The 17,605-nt window shown below is 35.6% G+C and overlaps 2 protein-coding genes across 2 annotated transcripts in view; one reads left to right on the top strand and one right to left on the bottom strand.

Annotated features, from left to right (window-relative positions):
* The window catches only part of LOC135207835 (monocarboxylate transporter 9-like), a 49,042-nt gene that overhangs the window by 6,490 nt on the left and 24,947 nt on the right, over nucleotides 1–17,605 (top strand). The window lies entirely within an intron of this gene.
* The window catches only part of LOC135207826 (monocarboxylate transporter 9-like), a 21,528-nt gene continuing 4,514 nt past the window's right edge, over nucleotides 592–17,605 (bottom strand). The window contains exons 2-6 of the mRNA XM_064239685.1: nucleotides 7,612–8,092; nucleotides 4,860–5,130; nucleotides 3,249–4,148; nucleotides 2,462–2,653; nucleotides 592–1,694 (exon numbers count right to left, since the gene is read on the bottom strand). Of these exons, the coding sequence (XP_064095755.1) occupies nucleotides 1,528–1,694; nucleotides 2,462–2,653; nucleotides 3,249–4,148; nucleotides 4,860–5,130; nucleotides 7,612–7,851 (1,770 nt within the window). The 5' untranslated portion in view covers nucleotides 7,852–8,092 and the 3' untranslated portion in view covers nucleotides 592–1,527. The remainder of the gene's footprint in view (nucleotides 1,695–2,461; nucleotides 2,654–3,248; nucleotides 4,149–4,859; nucleotides 5,131–7,611; nucleotides 8,093–17,605) is intronic.

Raw genomic sequence — 17,605 nt, 5'->3', positions numbered from 1 at the left:
ACCAATGCACGGACAATACATGAGACAGACTAAAGAACTAGCCAGCGATGACAATTGGCAATGGCTACAGAGGGGAGAGCTAAGAAGGAAACTGAAGGAATGATAAACAGCGGCACAAAGATCAGGCCCTAAGAACCAGGTATGTTCAAAGAACGATAGACGGAAATAACATCTCTCCCATATGTAGGAAGTGCAATACGAAAAATGAAACCATAAACCACATAGCAAGTGAATGCCCGGCACTTGCACAGAACCAGTACAAAAAGAGGCATGATTCAGTAGCAAAAGCCCTCCACTGGAGCCTGTGCAAGAAACATCAGCTACCTTGCAGTAATAAGTGGTACGAGCACCAACCTGAAGGAGTGATAGAAAACGATCAGGCAAAGATCCTCTGGGATATGGTATCAGAACGGATAGGGTGATACGTGCAAACAGACCAGACGTGACGTTGATTGACAAAGTCAAGAAGAAAGTATCACTCATTGATGTCGCAATACCATGGGACACCAGAGTTGAAGAGAAAGAGAGGGAAAAAATGGATAAGTATCAAGATCTGAAAATAGAAATAAGAAGGATATGGGATATGCCAGTGGAAATCGTACCCATAATCATAGGAGCACTAGGCACGATCCCAAGATCCCTGAAAAGGAATCTAGAAAAACTAGAGGCTGAAGTAGCTCCAGGACTCATGCAGAAGAGTGTGATCCTAGAAACGGCACACATAGTAAGAAAAGTGATGGACTCCTAAGGAGGCAGGATGCAACCCGGAACCCCACACTATAAATACCACCTAGTCGAATTGGAGGACTGTGATAAAGCAAAAAAAAAAAAAAAATAATAATAATAATAATTATTATAATTATTATTATTGTTATTATTATTATCATTTATTATTATTGTCACTGATCTAGAGTAATATTGATAATAGTTTATGCACTGAACACTATATTCTTCTATAACAGCCTAACAAGTAGAAGCACTGAATGCACTGTCATTTTATAAAATCCAAAACAGTTAATCGATATTACGATTTTCTGATCTACTTAAGCTTATACAATGTAACGTAGATCACATAAGGGATGCTAATCACATATATCACTTGTATCACTTAAAAGGAAAACAATTCAATATACTATGGGCTCAAATCATAGCCCGAGTAGTGAATCTTGATTGTGAACTTAAAATATTACATAAATATACTGTGGGAAATACAAAAAATCCTTTGCGATTAATCCCAGAATTCTGAGATAAAAACCAATATATTCTTAGTTTCTTTAAAGGAAGAAAATAAGTACAGAACAAGAATTTACATCGTTAATTAGCAGGAAATGACGCAGGACAAACTGTAGAAAAACTGATGGCTTAGAACTGCAAGGAAGCGCGGGAGAAATTCAGTTACGTGGTCAAGACCTTCTTCCCTTTGCAACGGCTCCCCAATTTGCTAATTCGACTGTTCTCCACCTGGCAGTCGAGTTCTTTAATTCATTTCCTTTATGCCATTCTTCATTTCCTGTATCCTCTTGATGTCTAAACCTTGATTTGCATTGTGCTGTCTGCTTTCCTGTCTTCTTCAAATTTCCTGTCGTATTTCTGAGCCGCTGGCATGAACGACCACAGGATGATGCTCGTCATCAACATCAGCGAGATGACCCACATGCTTGTGCTGTAGCTCCCGCTCTGGTCTCTTATGACTCCTGGAAGAATGGAAGAATCCTCAAAGAAAGTATGAAAAGGATAACAAACCCACATGCATACAGTGTATAGACAATAATGTGTGAACAAGTGGCAGGAAGTGTGTATTTCTTTAACCTTGGAAGACTTACCAAGGTTTCTCAGTCATCATTGGAGTTCTTGATAACTCCTGAAGACTTTAAAAAAATCTTAGTTACCAAAACTGCCTGGTTTAGATTTGGTCTTGGTCTACAGAGACTGATAATCTTGCTGCAGATTATCCAATCCAAAAAGCCTAGCTTAAACCAATTTGAATTCTGAACGGATAAATACATAGCTCTAAATCTAAAGGAAAGTGTCTTTAGTTTGACAGATAGTCTGACTGCAACTTATCATTGAAAAAAATTTTGGGGGGGACCTTAACAGACTATGAACTGGTAGTTTCATTACAGCTGATCGATAAGCTATAAGGCCTTGTTCAGACCGGTCCACGATCAGAACGGATAAAAGCTAGTCAGTTTTATGGTGATAGAAAACAATCATACTTCATGGTTTTCCTGACATAAAAAAGGCTTTGTTCAGGTCTGTCGAGGTTCTGTCACAATAAGTTTTCCCTGACCAAAATGCACCTTACAGATATGTGCGGACTCTACTAACTGATATCCATATTGTAGTTTATCACTAACTGGTCTGTTATAGACTTTTAACAGAAGTCCTACTGCAGGGTTCTTCTGATAAAAAGGTCTTGTTCAGAACTTAAAAGACTTGGAAACACATGGATGATACTTACCAATAATTGGTCCAAATGTAATGAAACCCACAGCTACCATGAAGCAAGCAGCGCCAAATACAGGGGCGAGGTTCTCTACTCCCATCACAGAGATCATAACTAAGTTGTAGAGTCCCATGTTCATACCAACGCCTGTTCCCCAGACTCCGATGATGGCTAACATCCAAGGGAGGTCGGTCAGAAATGGGAACACTGATGATGGATGAAAGAATATTTAAGTTAGCGTTATAAGCAGGTGAAACAATGAAAAATAGTCACTATATTTTTTTATTCACATCAGGGTTCTCCCTATTTTATCGACAAACTTCAAAAATTGTCAAAACATTTTTCAACTGAGGGTTGAAGGATCCTCTTTGTAAATATTAAGGGTGAGCCCTCTGTACAGGAGAGGAGAGAGAAAGAAAGAGCTCAGTAGAATTCAGCAAGTATAAAGCGTCGGAAGTACAAAATGCCTCATAGAATTTTTCACATTATGTCACAGTATTTCTTACAGGTATCTGTAATGGCAGACAGCATTTTATTCTAAAATTAGTTTAGAATTTGCAGTACTATGTTGCCTTAATAAAGTCTATCTAATTCTTCTGCTCAGGTTGTCAACAATCAATATTATTTCTTATCCATGCTTCCGTTAATAGTTTTATTACAGCTGAATACTATGAAGTGATAATACGTCGTCATATTATTTGCAGAAGAAATTTATTACTGCATTTTAAAGATGAAAGGGTGTCATGAAGAGGGAGTAATAAACTAAAACGAAAAACTGAGAAATAGAAGTTTTGTAACTAACCTACAATAGCAGCAAAGATGAAAACGAACCCTGAGACATAGCAAGCCTTGATGCTGAATTTTTTGCAGTCTGACAGAAGGGAAACTATAATCCTCATCAGGAGATTACAAATGGCAGATGTGGAGATACACCAGGCAGACTGCTCCAGGCCATGCCCTGCGACCTGCATAGCAAACGGCACCATCATGATGAAGTTAACGTACCCATTTAGGCAAAAGGTAGCTCCTAGCGATATGATGAGTGCCCTCGGTGATCTCAAGATTCTCAGGTCAGATATGGTTTGTTTGGCCACTCTGGCTATAATCTTCCAGAGTGTTTTCTTTTCCTTGTTCTGAGTGTTGTCATCAGTGTTACTCTCATCATCTGCAAATCCAGCTCCTATGCCGGCAATATCCATTGTGGACACTGCCAGGGACGAAGAGATTGACAACCGGGATGCTTCACTAATGTGATTGTCGTTGCGCTTTCTCAGAATCCTTGCGTGCGCCATAACTTCTACCAAATCGACTTCTTTTCCTTCTAAAGTGTACTCAAAGGACTTTGCTGAGTGACATTTCTTCAGGTGGTCGATGCCACCGGGTTTTAAAGATTGCTTCTCTGTCAGTAAGGTAGCATCTTCCTCACGGTGGTCTGCTTTTGGCTCCTTATCTTTCGCAGTGTGCCACTCAAGAGGGCTGAAGAGTGAGGCACCTACGCTTGCGTTTAACATGATCGCTGCTAAGAGCAATGTGGCACTCCGGAAGCCGTATCTTTCCTGCAGAAACTGCACAAAGGGAGGAGCAAAAATCTGGCCTAGGCAAATGCCAGCCATCATGATGGCATTGGCTATTCCACGTCGCCGGGTGAAGTAATGGGGCAGTATAGTAAAGCAGATACAAGTGACTGAACCGCCTGCAGCACCTGTGGGAATAAAAGTAGACTTGAGTTTTCATAAAAACAAAGTTTTTAAAAACACTTTGATGGACGACCCATCATATGGAAATCACAGACATACAGCACATTGAATTTCTCAGTGGTAGTACCTCTGACTGCTATCTGATTGACAAGTTCGTGTTGATTTAAGGAAGCAAAAATAATTTCCTCCATAACATAATGTCTTTTCAAAACTTTAATGTGTGGTAGTAACTCTCAAATTTCTAGACACGAAGAAAAACTTATCAATCAAATCTTGCCAAAGGACTGTCTTTTACATTTAAACAACTACGTGAACTGCTTTTCCAATAAATTTTAAAAGTAAACTGCAGTGTATGCCGCTGATAGTGTTTTACAGACTGATTTACGTATATAGTTACCTGTTTCAAATTTTCTGACAGATTTTCATAAAAAAGACTAGAATGTGTTCCACTGTTTCAAATTTTCTGACAGATTTTCATAAAAAAGACTAGAATGTGTTCCACTGTTTCAAATTTTCTGACAGAATTTCTAAAAAAAGACTAGATGCGTTCCACTGCTTCAAATTTTCTGACAGATTTTTTCTAAAAGACTACATGTTTTCCACTGATACAGTGGAGCCCTGTGCTATTTACGCGTTTCGAAACGATGCCAAGTCGAAATAAATAGATAATCGTCAGCCCAAACGTGCACAAACATAAATGAGAAGAGGAAACTCACCACAAAGTATGGAGTAAGAGAAGAACAGGAATTCGGCGTTGGGAGCGAAGGCTGAGATTGCGAAAGACAAGGCTGTCAGAGAAGAGCCCAGAAGGGCAATGTTCCTCCACCCGAATTCTTGGGTCAGTGGCCTCGTCACGAGGCCGACGATGTTCCACATGAAGCAGTGCAGGTTGAAGATCCACGCTGTCTTGGTAGAGGACGTCCCTAGGTCCAGGAGGTATCGAGAGAAGAGAATTCCGAAGCAGGGGCCGACCATTGGGATTAAACACTGAAAGAAGAGTTGACCAAAGAGTGCATTATTATTATTATTATTATCATTATTATTATTATTATTATTAACAAATACTCATAATATCATGAGTCTTGAAATGGAGATGCAAATCCAGTTATGTATATGTGCATATATTTAAAGACAAATCTGTAATACAGAGAGCTCTCTGTACAGATTTATCTTGTCATATATGTACATTATACATAACTGTGGATTTGTTTCTCCATTATTATTATTATTATTATTATTATTATTATTATTATTATTATTATTATTATTATTATTATTATTATTGCTTCCTCCTATTTGTAGTAAAAGTTATGAAAATGGTTATATGAGACATAAAAAAAAACATAATTTTCACTAATGGGTACTCTTGTCACTCGGTGAAATTTGTGTGTCTATCTTGTGTATGTTATATAAACATTTTCACAATTTTATCATTATTGATTGCTAGGAGAGAAAGACCAATTAGTGAAATCTTTGTGACCATCGACCATCTGTCTATTTACATATTTTTACAATGAAAGGAAAGGGACACTGAAGCTGTTGGCCAAAGCTATCGAAAGCCAAGCACAGTGCTATGTAAATCGTTTATGTGTGAAAAAGTGTGAATAACATACAGGATGTAGAAAAACAAATTTCAGCACTGGGTCTTTTTCTCTTATTATCAACCGGAAAGTGACTGGTCTTCGGTTTTTATTATTATAATTATTTATATTATTACAAGGGACAAGGTAGAGCCCTAACTGGTAAAGCAGATTGATACAAGCCCAATGGCGTATGACACTTGAAGACTATATAACCAGTAGACCGGAATTCTTCAAATAACTGCAGAAAATCAACGAATAGTGAGTTCGATGAATCAGTCATAAACGCCTAACACGAAAAACACAGTTTCCCTGGATTATCCCTTATTAGAAATTAATCATAATCTATACTGGGGTTTCCTATTCTAGAGAAGGCCAAGAACACACACACACACACACACGATGAAAAAAGCAACCTAGTACAGAAAAGGGGTTTTGAAAAATGAAGAATAAACTATGAAAGAGAACTGACAGAGAAAAACCAATATGATTAATAGCTAAGTTCAAAATAAATTAGATCTATTTAAATTAGTTATAAATCATACTTTTTTTCTTTGTCAGTTTTCTTTCATAGTTCGTTCTTTGCTTTTCAATTCCCCTTTCTGTAGTAGGTAGCTTTTCTCAATAGTGTAGATATATATATATATATATATATATATATATATATATATATATATATATATATATATATATATATATATATATATGTGTGTGTGTGTGTGTGTGTGTGTGTGTGTGTGTGTGTGTGTGTGTGCTTTTGACCTGCTCTGGTAGAATTGGAAACGCCAGTATATATGATAATTTATTTCTGCTAAGGGATAATAGAGGGATCTTCGGCCAAATGCCCTCCACCAAAAAGTAGAAGGTCAGACAATCAAATATTTATCAGGTTCTTGACCTTGTGAAACCTTATACTAAAAAAATCCTTTAATAATAATAACAGTAATAATCATATTCTTCCACATTCCTACAAAGATCGAGTGCCAATGATCTTTGATACCTTCAACTCCGTTTATGATAAAAAGACCATTTACAGTGATATTGAATTATAATGGTTCTACAATAATAATAATAATAATAATAATTAATAATAATAATAATAATAATAATAATAATAATAATAATAATAATAATAACAGTATTCTTCATAAGACAGATTGTCAATAATATTTGAAACTGCGAGGTCCGTTTTAATTTTATACCCTATATATATATAATATATATATATATATATATAATATATATATCATATTCATAAAATATAAATAGTAGATAATTATTACTGATATCGAATTATAATAGTTCTACGAAAGTATTAAAGAACGTAATATGTAAAGATTAACCTAGAGATGTATAGATGATTCAAATTTGGTTAATTCTAGTATATAAGCTTCCGTTATGTATATATATATATATATATATATATATATATATATATATATATATATATATATATTATATATAACGAAGATTCTAAAAGCCTTCATAAAGTTATTCTAAGAGATAAGTTAAACGAAGCGTGATCCGACTTCCAGCTCACTCAGGGCGCATGCTAAAATCTACGTCAAGTAGAGCGTTGGTTCACCAGCGAAAATTAAAATTAATATGCTATGTTTTATCAGAAATAATTTTTCTGCACTGTTTAACTTGCTTATTATTATGTTTTTTTTTTTTTTTACATTTTTATTCTAATTTAATCATAAAATCCTATCCTAAAATTCTTGTATCATTAACTCTACGTGAAGCACCATTTTCAGACCTTTTTAGGCTCTTCCATAAACCTTTCCTACCCCCCAACAACAACAGCAGCAGCAAAGTAATTGTAGGCTTACTCCCCGGGTAAGAAAAAAAAACTTTCGAAGCCCCCAGATTTTTTTCGCCAACTTACCGTGATCAAGAAGCAGCCTAGGACCACCATCCATCCCCACCCCCCATCGGGGGGCAGGGGTCCTTTTTCCTCTTCCTCTTTCACATTTTTACTATCTCCTTCTGTTCCTTGCTTAAGTTTCTCCGAATTATTGTTGTCACACGTAGATTCATCCGTAACCGTCACACCGGGATCGTTTAGTGTTGTTGGTAGTTGCGAAACTGATTTGTCAGTTTTGTCCTCTTCTTTTAGAACTGCCATCTCGTCACAGTCAGAAATTCACTGGTATATTCTATAAATAAATGTATATACTTTCATATGTTTATATGATGCCGTTATTTCCGAGCTTCGTCACCTGACGTTATCCATTAACACAAACAACTAGTAACAAATTATTAACTCCTATAAGAATGTGCGATGATCTCAGTATGAGTCTAATATCAATAGTTTATCTTACTGCAAAACCGTCATTTCATTATCTTACAAGGGCAGCACATTTCTTCTGAAAATAGTAAAAACACTGCGTTTTGAAAACGTATAGGCCTATGTTTAAACTCGAGTTATTTCAGAGAGACCAGGCCGCTTTCTAGTCTCTGTTTCACTAGACCTATCGTCTTATCTAGAAGGCGAGGCGTGGGGATGACGATAGTCCTTGCTCTCATGCTGTACAATGTACTGCCCAATTCACTCAAGAGTCGGGAGGAGTCACCTCAAACCTTAACGACAAGTTCGTTCAACTCGGGAGAAGGAAAACGGGAAACTGTTGAAGACGAATTAACCGACTTTCTTTAGCTCGCCAAGTGAGCGTCCCAATGAAACGCAGCCCCGGTGACGAAAACGAATGCAACTGGTTGAAATCGATTAGTTACGACTACGACTTGGCCAGTTGTTTGTTTATCATGAATTGTTCAGTTAAGAGGAAAAGTCGAGTGGCACTGCTGCAGTTTCCATTTGGGTTTTAAGAACAAAAGAATATCGCCTCAAGTTATTTAGGTAGCTATATTTAAAATTCTTTGAAACAAAGACCGTGCGCTTTGCGTTAGGGCGCCAAGGTTGTTACGTGACCGTAAAATTAAGGGTACGGAGACATTAATCTGTTCCAAATTATAATAGAAAATGTGTGTGTGTGTGTGTGTGTGTGTGTGTGTGTGTGGTGTGTGTGTGTGTGGAGAGAGAGAGAGAGAGAGAGAGAGAGAGAGAGAGGTATGAGTTGGCTGGCAAAATATTTTGGTTGGTTGGTGACGAAAGACTGGCAGTGTGAAAAGCTGGTGTGATGTTTCATAATGATTCTTATTTATTGCAAAATAAATCAGTCGAACAAAACTGAATAATTATTACTTGGGTTTGTTTTACAGTTAATCCAATATATATATATATATATATATAGATTTACATATATATATATATTATATATATATATATATATATATATCTAAATGGTAGATCTAAGGATGTCATATTAATTTAGGACATGTATACCAAGACAGTGCTCTATGAATGGAACAAAGTAGTTAATACAAAGAATTTCATTCATACTCTTAAACAGTAACAATTCACAGGAAATTAGAAGAAAATAGAGAGAGTGCTGTATATTATGATTGTATATTATGAACCAATGCATTTGTTGTGACCAAACTTCTAGTGTCGATAGGAAGACGTTAAATGCCCAAGAAAAATAGATTTGATTGCATTATTTAAAAAAAAAACCATCCTTTTAAATGTACCAGAAGAATAAAATCTATTGAATTTTTAAAAAAATAAAAAACCCTCCTTTGATCAGGTACTCACTCATCAAACCAACTTTGTCGGTTTGCAATAAACTTCTTAAGAAGTTTAGGATGTCAAAGATGACTTATGGGAAGTTTGGTAAGGGGCCAAGAATTAAGGAACCAACATTTCGGAAATCTTCTAAAAATTAAGCCCGAATCCGGGACCAGACTTTAAAAAAAAACAATCACCTCAAAGCGTCTTCACAGAGACGTCTTTGGCTGCAGTGAAGCTCTCAGTGGTCAAGGGAAAAATTAGTGTGGCAACAAAGGATAAAAGTAGAGAGAAGAGAGAGAGAGAGAGAGAGAGAGAGAGAGAGAGAGAGAGAGAGAGAGTTTAATTTTGGTGTGTATCTTGCCTGACTATTACCTAACAGTTTATCCTTTCACCCCCTGTTTCTCTGTGTCCAAATTCCTTCTCCTCCTCCTCCATCAGCTTCTCCTCCTCCTTCAAAAATGAATTCCTCCACCAATGGGTTGGCAAACTTACTAGAGGAAACAACATACTAGACATCGTCCTAGCAACAGAAGACAACCTAGTGTCTGATCTGCAGTAGGTGAAAATCTAGGCAAAATCGAATATAAAATGATTACATTTCATATTAATATTCAACACAAAAGAGAAAAGGAGTTACTAAAGAAATTAGACTACCGTCGAGGAGACCTGAAAAAGCTAAAGGAGTCTGTTAAAAATCTAGAGAATGACATACACACACACACACACACACACACACACACACACACACACACACACACACACATATATATATATATATATATATATATATATATATATATATATATATGAATCTTTATCATATCACCGTGATTCTTATACATACATCGAACTACAAATGTTCTTTAATATCCAATTCGCACTACCTCGGAATTAATATATTTTCGATATGTTAATGGAAAAGGGAATTTTTTAGTTAATAATAATTTCGTCCTCTCGTGGGTTCGAACCACCGCCAAGCGAATTGGATATTAAAGGACATTTGTAGTTCTGTATATGTATATATATAATATATAATATATATATTATATACATAATATATATATATAATATATATCTATCTATCTATCTAATCTATCTATCTATCTATCTATATATATATTATATTATATATATTTCATTATATTTAATTATATATTATATATTATGTAAAACAGATACATATTGTCCATATAGAATATTCGTACGTATAAAATTTTTCTGTGCATTTTCCTACTTTTTGTGGAAGCTTCCTTACCAACTCAATGACATTTTTGTCTTGCATCGGCTGGTGCGCATATTTAATAATAATAATAATGATAATAATCACAAACAACGTGGTTGACAACACCTATTTTCCCCTCTTGAAGTTGACACGAGCCACATTCCCGACATCAGCTGATTGGGGGCAAATTCTTGGCAGACGCTGGGCCACGGACAAAAACATTCCGCGGGTATGTCAAAGTAAACATCATTCGCTAACAAAAGAGTTGGAGGTGAGTTCCGGATGTCGGGTGGTGCCCTTCTGGAGGAACCTGGTTCGATCTGGCTTCAATTTTGGCAGGTTTTGAATTGGGTCCTGGTTTGACATTATTAAGAATAAAGAATGAAACGAGAATCTACTATAGTAGATTCACATCAACCGTGCACCTGATGTCTAGACCCGTCCCTTTCGCCGGCTGCTGATTGGCTGTTGATAAACCAATCACAGGGCTGGGAAGTTGGAAACTCTCAGTCTCTCGATAGAGTTCCCATAGGCAGGATTTGTGTTCTACCTTTCCTGAGGGATACGTCTTTCAAAAGCATCCCTCAGGAGAGGTGCAACATAGATCCTGGCAGTGTGAACTCTCTTGAGAGACTGGGAGTTTCCAGCCCTGTGATTGGCTTATCAACAGCCAACAGGAGCGTCGTAAGGGACTGTCCTAGACACCAGATGCACAGTTGATGTGATTCTACTATAGTGGTCCTGTGTGGCTTTCAAATTCCCGTTTAGACTTCATTCGTAGTCCTCTGTGGCTTTCAAATTCAGAGCGTGGGATTCTCCGGTTTCCTATGTATTCCCCGAGTCGTATAACCTTCCTTTTTCTGAACATATTCGTGGGTGAGGTAAAGAAAGCTGGAACTGAAGTTCAGTGAACTGTTTCAGTAGTGAATGTATTATAACCAGCTTGGATTCAGACGCAAGTTTTTAAATGTCACAATGATGCTAAAAGTCCCCGATAATATGAATTTTTTTTAATGATATGTGCCAAGATTTAAAGGTAACTATAACATCCTGGTGATTTCCCACAGTATATTAGATGGATTGCAGTATTATGAAAAACAATGATAAACTTAGTCTTGAAAATATTAACCTATTCTATCTTCATTGATTGTTCTCGTCCCATAAATAGAACACTTACCAAATTATAAAGACATGGTGAGTATTGGCAAAATGAGGCTTCAACTCTGTAGAGACCGAACAGAACCCGTTGCCAACCGAGAGAGAATAGATACATGGGGGTTGGAATAAGGAACTAAAAGAGAGAAAACTTTCGTACAGGAGAAGCGAAAAAGACGGGCAGACCCACTTGATATTTGTGCGTTCCCTCAGGATCAATGTCTCCGAGGCAGTCCTGCCTCCCCTACCATAAAAAGAAGGAGTTGATGAACTTAAAGAAAATAGCATTTTATAGATTTCTGAGTTAAAGGACGACTGTTTTTAGAAATGAAAAAATACAGAATTAATATGTCTCCGATAAATGAAAAAAAAAAAATTCAAATACAGATCTTTCGCCTCTTCTGCTTATTTGGGCAGGTGTCTTAGCACATCCGAGACCTAAAAAAATAAAAAATAAATATAAATAAAATAAAATAAATAAATAAATAAATTAGTAAATAATAATAATAATAATAAAAGATATATAAATTAAACTACCTGAATTACTTTATTTTTTCAAACCAGGATATTCGTAAAAGCGAATAATTAAAATGTCAGATGAATAAAAGCGCTCAACAAACCGGAACAGTCCTGTGCAAGTTGTAATGGGTTACAGTGAGTCTGGAACGAACATCCACTTAGCAGAAGGTGGCAATTGGGCGATAATGATAAAATCAAGGTAAAAAGGAGGCAAGCGTTGGGCATTCTTGATTTGTACAGGTAAAATTTTATTTGTCACAGATCATTGGTACTGGGATGACGATAGATTTTTGTAATATTTAATGTCAGGTAATCAGTAATATTCTCTGGATTTCATGAAACAGTAATATGTTTGCTTATTATTATTATTATTATTATTATTATTATTATTATTATTATTATTATTATTATTATTATTATTATTATTATTATTATTATATTGTTCTTGTAAGCTTGATAATGAATCATGAAGTGTATCATGATCATTGAAGATCTGACAAAATGGGTTAATTGTAATATTAGTCAAAATGTTTCTTATACACTAACATGAAGCTTGACCGAACGGCTAGTTATACAAAACAACTGTCTTGGACTTCTACTGGAGTAGAGTCTGCATCTAACTGGAGAAGCGATCTGTTCTGAAACTGTCCTAAATACATTTCAATACGTATTAATCAATCCTGCTTCTCTGATGACTAATTCTTGGGTACTTTCCGGAGCGTGAATCCCTTTGTGCTTTTTCTATCCTGGGTCGCTACAGAACTTCCTCTGTTCCTAATTAAATTTTCAGTTGATTGTACCCTCTCAGCTGAGGCGGGTCCGCCCGACCTTTAAAAATATATAAAAAAATAAGAGCATCGTATGTTTTGGGTTCTAACCGGAGAGAGCCAGGTTAGGAGTCCGTTATTGATTAAAAAAAGAAAAAAAAACGGGATCAGGAATCAGGATACCAGATGTTCAATATTGCATTATTAACTTTAGTGGATGACTATACTTTGACGAAAGCGTCGGATTTTTTTATGCCTATACTTTATTTACTTGTAAATATATGTGATAAAAGTGTCTAAAGTTATATTAGTATAAGTTTCTTTATGATGATGTTCACTAAAGCATTACATAATTTTAGTGGTTATATTTCTAGCACCCATTACTTTTTGTGCCATTCTTCATCGGAAGTTTTTGGAATGTATTCCAGTCTGAAAAGTATTTCACCATAGGGAGTCAGTGCCATCGATGCACCTCATGCGTTGCACTGTAGGCATTACGTAAGGTTCTTTGAGGAGTTCCCTTAGCCCTTAGCTGTAACCCCTTTCATTCTTTTTACTGCATCTCCGTGCATATGCTCTTTCTTCCATCTTACTTAGCGGAGATACTCATTGATACTACATATGAGGCAATAAAGCAGCATACCTACGAAGAAATAAATTACGATATGACAACAGAAAAGCAAATCCCGAAGAGGCTCTACCCAGATCTATACAATGACGGGAAAGAGGAAAAAATAGACAAGAAAGACAAAATCTGCAACCTTTTGAAAAGAGGGAATTGCAGATTTGGAGAAAGATGTTACTACAAACATCCTAAGATATGTCAAAACTATGAAATATATGGTAAATGTGCATACTTAGATGGATATGGGGATGATTGCAGAGATCTGCATCCAAAAATATGTAAAAACCTAAAAGAAGGAAAAGGATGTAAGTTCGACAAAAAATGCAAATATATGCACCCTGTAGCCATGAATCATAATCAAATAAATAACCAACCAAGTAATAAAATCCAAAATAAGAAAGAAACAAATAAAGAGAGAAATCAAGAATATCAGGTAAAAGAGAAAAGCAAACCACCAATGAGATATGCAGAGGTGTCAGCAAAAAATTTCAAAGCATCAGCTCCGAAATTCTACTCAAGAGATAATAACTGTATTTATTATGCAAGAGGATATTGCAGAAACGGAGAAAATTGCAGATTCAGACACAAAATGAATAATTATGATGAAGGAAGATCAAATATTATGGAAAAGTTGGATTTTTTAATGTCAAAATTTCTGGAAATGAAAAAAAGAACAACATACCAGAACAGGAAAGAGACATGGGAAAATCCTTATTACTACCAGTATTAAATGAAGGCGAGAAAACACGCAAACCATCATAGTGATGAATGCGCAGGGTTTAGTTACGAGTAACTCAAAAAGAAAAATAGAGTACTTAGAAGAACTAAACCCAAAATGCAAAAGAAAATAGATATAATGAATATAAGTGAAACCTGGTATTCCAAGAGACTGGGAATGATGATCAAATAAAAGGGTTCCAAACTTATAGATCAGATAGAAAAAATAGGAATCAAGGGGGAACCGCAATATATGGGAAAGACAAAAAACAAGGAAAAATATATGAGAAATATAGTAACTCAGAATGTGAACTAATAGCGGTAGAATTTGAATCTGAAAAATTGATGAACATAGTAATATATACCTCCTAATACTAAAGAGTTTGACTTAATAATTGAAAAATTGGATGATATATGTAGAAATCACAAGGACTGGACTATTCTCCTATCTGGTGACTTCAACTTTCCTTTCGTAGTATGGAAAGAACGAATAGGAGATTGTGGTTGTACTTATACATATAAAAAAGAGAGTAATAGTAGTGCAGAAGATAAGAGGCAATTTGAAAAGCTATTAGATATGCTACTAGAATTACAACATTCAACAAATAAATCACCTGCCAACAAGAAAGGAAAATACTTTAGACCTAGTATTTGTGAACGAGATGAATTATGTTAAAGAAATAATAGTTTATAATGCGAGTATTTCAGACCATAATGTCATAGAATTAACAGTCATTCCAAAGCAAGTGAAAATAGAGATAAGCAAGAAATGAAAAAGTGGGGAAAGGATATGGAAAATAACAACTTCTACAGTAAAAATATAAAATGGTCAGAATTAATGAAGAATTAAACAAAGATTGGGATAACATTTTCAAGTAAGTGATGAACATTAAGACATAAGGGTAAATACGGAGATATTATATAAAATATTGGAGAAAATAGTGGAAAAATATATACCGAAGAAGAAAAGTAAACATCATTCATGCATACCAAGAGACAGAAGGATCTTGTTCCAGAAAATCAGAAAGTGGAAAAAAGGTCTTGCAAAAGAAAAAAATGCATGGAAAGTTATAGAAATAAAAAGTAAGATAGAAAATGCAGAACAAAAGATTATACAATCAAAAGAAAATGAAAAACGGGACTTGGAAGAAAAAACCCTATTAAATATCAAGCAAAACCCCAAACTATTATACTCATATGCGAAGAAGATGAATAAAAGAAGAATAGAAATAGGCCCTCTGAGAATTGAAGGGAGATTAACGAATGAAAAAAAGGAAATTGCAACATACTGGCAGAACGATATAAGAGAGAATTCACCCCTAGAATAGATAATGAAGATAATGATATAGAAGTAAGGGATGAAAATAGTGAATATTTAGCTGACATAGATATTAATGAAGCTGATATTGTGCAGGCTATAATGAAATTAAAAATGGAGCTGCTGCAGGGCCTGATGGAATTCCTGCTATTTTGTTAAAGAAAGTAGTTCATTCTATCGCAAAGCCACTTGCAATATTATTAAGACAAAGTGTAGATACAGGCAAGATTTATGATGAGCACAAATTAGCATATATTACCCCTACTTTCAAAAGTGGATCAAGACTAGAGGCAAGTAATTATAGGCTGTGAGTCTAACATCACATATTATGAAAGTGTATGAAAGGGTAATGAAGAAAAATATTATGAAACATTTAATAAAAAATAATTTGTTTAATAAAGGACAACATGGTTTCGTACCCGGAAAAAGTACACAAACCCAACTGTTAGTCCACCGTGAGAACATATTCAAAAATATGAAAAGCGGAAATGAAACAGATGTGGTTTATTTAGACTTTGCAAAAGCTTTTGATAAAGTAGACCATAATATATTAGCGAAGAAAATTAGAAAACACAATATCGGGTGGATAAAGTAGGAAGATGGTTAAAAGAATTTTTACACAACAGAAAAACAGATAGTTATTGCAAACGACGAGAAATCGGATGAAGCCAAGGGGTAATATCCGGTGTGCCGCAAGGTACGGTGTTAGCTGCAATACTGTTTGTTATTATGATTGAAGACATAGACAATAATGTTAAGGATTCGGTAGTGAGTAGTTTCGCAGATGACACAAGAATAAGTAGAGAAATTACTTGTGATGAAGATAGGAACGCTCTACAAAGAGACCTTAACAAAGTATATGATTGGGCAGAGGTAAATAGGATGTATTTAACTCTGATAAATTTGAATCAATAATTATGGAGACAGAGAAAGAAAGCTATATGCATATAAGGGACCTAATAATGAGACCATCACAAACAAGGAAGCAGTTAAAGACCTTGGTGTGATGATGAATAGGAACATGTTATGCAATGATCAAATAGCAACTCTGCTGGCAAAATGTAAAGCAAAAATGGGAATGTTGTTACGGCACTTCAAACCAAGAAAAGCTGAACACATGATTATGCTTTATAAAACATATGTTCGTAGTCCACTTGAATATTGCAATATGATATGGTACCCACACTATCAAAAGGATATTGCACAAATAGAGAGTGTACAAAGGTCCTTTACAGCTAGAATAGAAGAAGTTAAGGACCTAGACTACTGGGAAAGACTACAATTCTTAAAATTATATAGTCTAGAAAGGAGAAGAGAACGCTACATGATAATTCAGGCATGGAAACAGATAGAAGGAATAACAGAAAATATCATGGAACTAAAAATATCAGAAAGAGCAAGCAGAGGTAGATTAATAGTGCCCAAACTATACCTATGGAAAAACCAGGAAAAATAAGGAAAGCACACAGGACATTAATCCACTACGCACCAGCATCGATAATGCAGCGTCTATTCATTCAATGCGTTGCCAGCTCATCTGAGGAATATATCAGGAGTGAGCGTAGATGTGTTTAAGAATAAGCTCGACAAATATCTAAACTGCATCCCAGACCATCCAAGATTGGAAGATGCAAAATATACCGGAAGATGTACTAGCAACTCTCTGGTAGACATTAGAGGTGCCTCACACTGAGGGACCTGGGGCAACCCGAACAAGATGTAAGGTAAGTAAGGTAAGGTAAGGCGTCTCGCAACAGTTGTTTCATAGTGCAACTGCGAGGTTTGCCTTCTGTTAAACCTTTAAAACCGTTTTACTCTCAATTTCTCTCTCAGCGCTGAATGACCTCATAGGTCTTAGTGCTTGGGTTTTGGCTTAAATTTTATATTCCATGAAGGGTCTCAAACAACTGGCTTTATCTTAGTCCATA

Source organism: Macrobrachium nipponense, chromosome 11 (genome assembly GCF_015104395.2).
Source record: "Macrobrachium nipponense isolate FS-2020 chromosome 11, ASM1510439v2, whole genome shotgun sequence".
Classification (NCBI taxonomy): domain Eukaryota; kingdom Metazoa; phylum Arthropoda; class Malacostraca; order Decapoda; family Palaemonidae; genus Macrobrachium; species Macrobrachium nipponense.
Note: the sequence above shows the minus strand (reverse complement) of the source record. Positions and strands in the feature narration are given on the sequence as shown.